At 33.5% G+C, this 3,040-nt stretch overlaps 1 protein-coding gene across 1 annotated transcript; it reads left to right on the top strand.

The window, feature by feature from the left end:
- The first annotated feature begins 1,915 nt into the window (after positions 1-1,915).
- On the top strand, positions 1,916-2,788 carry LOC115990636 (zinc finger MYM-type protein 1-like). The gene has a single exon (XM_031114447.1). The coding sequence runs from the start codon at positions 1,916-1,918 to the stop codon at positions 2,786-2,788; it is 873 nt and encodes a 290-aa protein (XP_030970307.1).
- Positions 2,789-3,040: the final 252 nt, after the last annotated feature.

The following is a 3,040-nucleotide window of genomic DNA, read 5'->3' as shown; positions in this document are numbered from 1 at the left end:
TACATATAATAAAAGGGAAAAAAGAAGGGGATTTCTAAGCCATTCAAAAAAAAAAAAAAAAAAAAAAAGGAAAACCTAACTTACGGCTGAAACAGGGGAGAGGAATTCAGCAACCACAGCCACAGAGCAACAAAGCAACTAGTGCAAGGAGTCAGCCACAACCAATCAGGGATGCTGTCATGCTAGGGCCTGGGAGCTTGGGGCTGGGACGGAGAGACCTGAGAGGCTAAGACTCAAAGACTAGAGAAAGAGTTAAAAAAGAGGTAAAAATATGATTCAAGACCCATCTTTTTCTTTACTCTTTAGCCCATACTTTATAAGTTTATATTCTTTTATAAATGAAAAAGTCGCATCTGATAAAGACAAACACAAAACCACATGCAACAGTCAACACTTATTGCCCATTGATGTTTTGTAATTTTCTTTTTTGTAGTTTTGTCTTTAGCAATAGTGAATAGCCTGTGATGTTTTATGATTTTTTTTTTTTTTAGTTTTGTCTTTAGTGTTTTTGTCTATTAGTTAGTGTCTTTTAAAACATTAAAGTTGGATAAATAATTAAAGAGATTATTTGTAACTTTAAAATTTATTAGTTAGTTGTTGAATGTTTGTGTGCATAGTGTTTGTCTATTGTGTGTAATGATTGTAGATTATTGACCATAATAACATAATAATTTTAAATTATATTTTATTTGTAGATTATGAAAAAATCAACTACCATATTTGATTTTTTTCAAAAGAAAAGTTTCAAATGATTTAGAAGCTAATACTAGTGGTGCAACATTGCCAACCACTAATGTTGAGGAAAATCCTGATGTCCCAATTGAGGAAAATCTCAACGTCCCAATTGAGGAAAATCTTGGTGAACCCGTTGAGGAAAATCTTGATGTCCTTATTGAGGAAAATTCTCAAACAAAATTTCAAAAGGTTGATATGAGTTCGTTGCAATTAGAACTTGATCTTGGATTGCATAGACAAATATATACTTATCATGTTGATCAACGAGATGAGATCCAGTGACGTTACATTAAGTTGGGCCCATACCAGCCTCGTTTTAAAAATTTTTTAAAATCTGAGAAGGGTCAAAGCTTTCAAGGTTCTTGGTATGAAGATGATCGCTTTAAGTCATGGCTTGAATATTCTCCTAAAAAGAATGCCACTTTTTGTCTACCATGCTTTATCTTTCATAAACCAATTGGGCATGACGGACAAAATGCATTCACAATTAATGAATTTAAGAGTTGGAAGAAAGTTAGAAATGGTGAAAGTTGTTCTTTTAGTCTTCATATAGGGAAATATATATCTTAACTCCACTCATAGAATTGCCCATAAAGTGTGTCTAGATTTGATGAACCAGTCTCAACACATAGACAGGGTAGTGAGCAATTTCACTTCAGAACAAATTACAAATAATCGAGTACGATTGAAGGCTTCAATTGATGTTGTTCGACATCTTGCCTTGCAAGCTATTGCTTTTAGAGGTCGAGATGAAAGCTCTACTTCAACCAATCGGGGAAACTTTCTTACAACATTGGATTTGATGGTGGGCTATAATAATAATATTGTTGAAATAATGGCAAAAGCTCCAAAAAATGCCACCTACACATCACCTCAGATTCAAAAATAAATTCTACATGTTATTTCAACCAAAGTGAAGAAGGAAATTAGGGAAGAAATTGGTGATGCAAAGTTTTGCATATTGGTTGATGAAGCTCGTGATGAGTCCATGAAAAAGCAAATGGCTGTGGTTTTAAGATATGTTGATACAAATGGCTTTGTGCGAGAACGATTTTATGGGATTGTTCATGTTGTTGACACTGCAACAGTAACCCTTAAAAAGGAGATATATTATTTGTTCTCTAATTATTGCTTAGATATCCAAAACATTCGGGGGTAAGGATATGATGGTGCAAGCAACATGCGGGGTGAGTGGAATGGATTACAAGCTTTGATTTTGAATTATTTTCCATATGCTTACTACATTCATTGTTTTGCACATCGCTTACAATTGGCATTAGTAGGAGCATCAAAAGCAGTTGTCCCTCTAAATGGATTTTTCAATAAATTTATTTTGGTTATCAATAATATTTGTGCTTCATGCAAATGTATTGAGCAATTAAAAATTGCTAGAGCTTCTGACATTGAATATTTGATTGATATTGAAGAGCTTGAGACTGGGAAAGGACTTAATCAGATGGTCACTTTACAGCGACCTGGAGATACTCGTTGGGGTTCGCATTATAAATCTGTTTCTAACTTGATAAAGTTGTTTAGTCCAACAAGTGAAGTTCTACTGAAAATTATGGGTGAAGGAAATCCTTCACAAAAAGTAGAAGCAGAGTCTGCTTATGAGGTATTAATTTCATTTGAATTTGTCTTCATCTTGCATTTTGTTAATGAAACTATGAGGATGACGGATAAACTTTATCAAGCTTTGCAAAACCAATCACAAGACATTTTATATGCTATGCATTTAGTTTCATCAACTAAAAAACTTATTCAACAATTTAGAGATGAGAAATGGGATGACATACTAGCTACTGTGATATCATTTTGTAAGGAACGTGGTTTAGATGTCCCTAATATGAATGCTCGTTATGTTGCAAGATTTGGTCGATCTCATCATCAACAAAAGGACTTTAGAAATGAGCATTATTATAAAGTAGATATTTTTAATGCAGGAATAGATTCTCAATTACAGGAACTAAATCATTGGTTTAGTGAGCTTGCCATGGAGTTACTTACGCTTATCTCAGCTCTAGACTCTCGAGAGGCATATGAATCTTTTTGAGTCAGTGATATTTGTTCATTGGTAGATAATTTTTATCCAATAGACTTCACAAATGATGAAAAGAATGATTTGAAAAAGTAACTTGATTTTTATAAGTATGATGTAGTTCAACATTCAGGGTTCAAGAATTTGAAAAATATTTCTGAATTGTGCCAATGGATGGTGAGAACTAGAAAATCAGAATACTATCCGCTTATTTATAGAGTGGTCAAGCTTGTGCTTACTCTTCCCGTTTCTACTACAACTACAAAG

The sequence above is a fragment of the Quercus lobata genome, chromosome 5, assembly GCF_001633185.2.
Source record: "Quercus lobata isolate SW786 chromosome 5, ValleyOak3.0 Primary Assembly, whole genome shotgun sequence".
NCBI lineage: Eukaryota > Viridiplantae > Streptophyta > Magnoliopsida > Fagales > Fagaceae > Quercus > Quercus lobata.
This window is presented reverse-complemented; position numbering and strand designations above follow the sequence as displayed.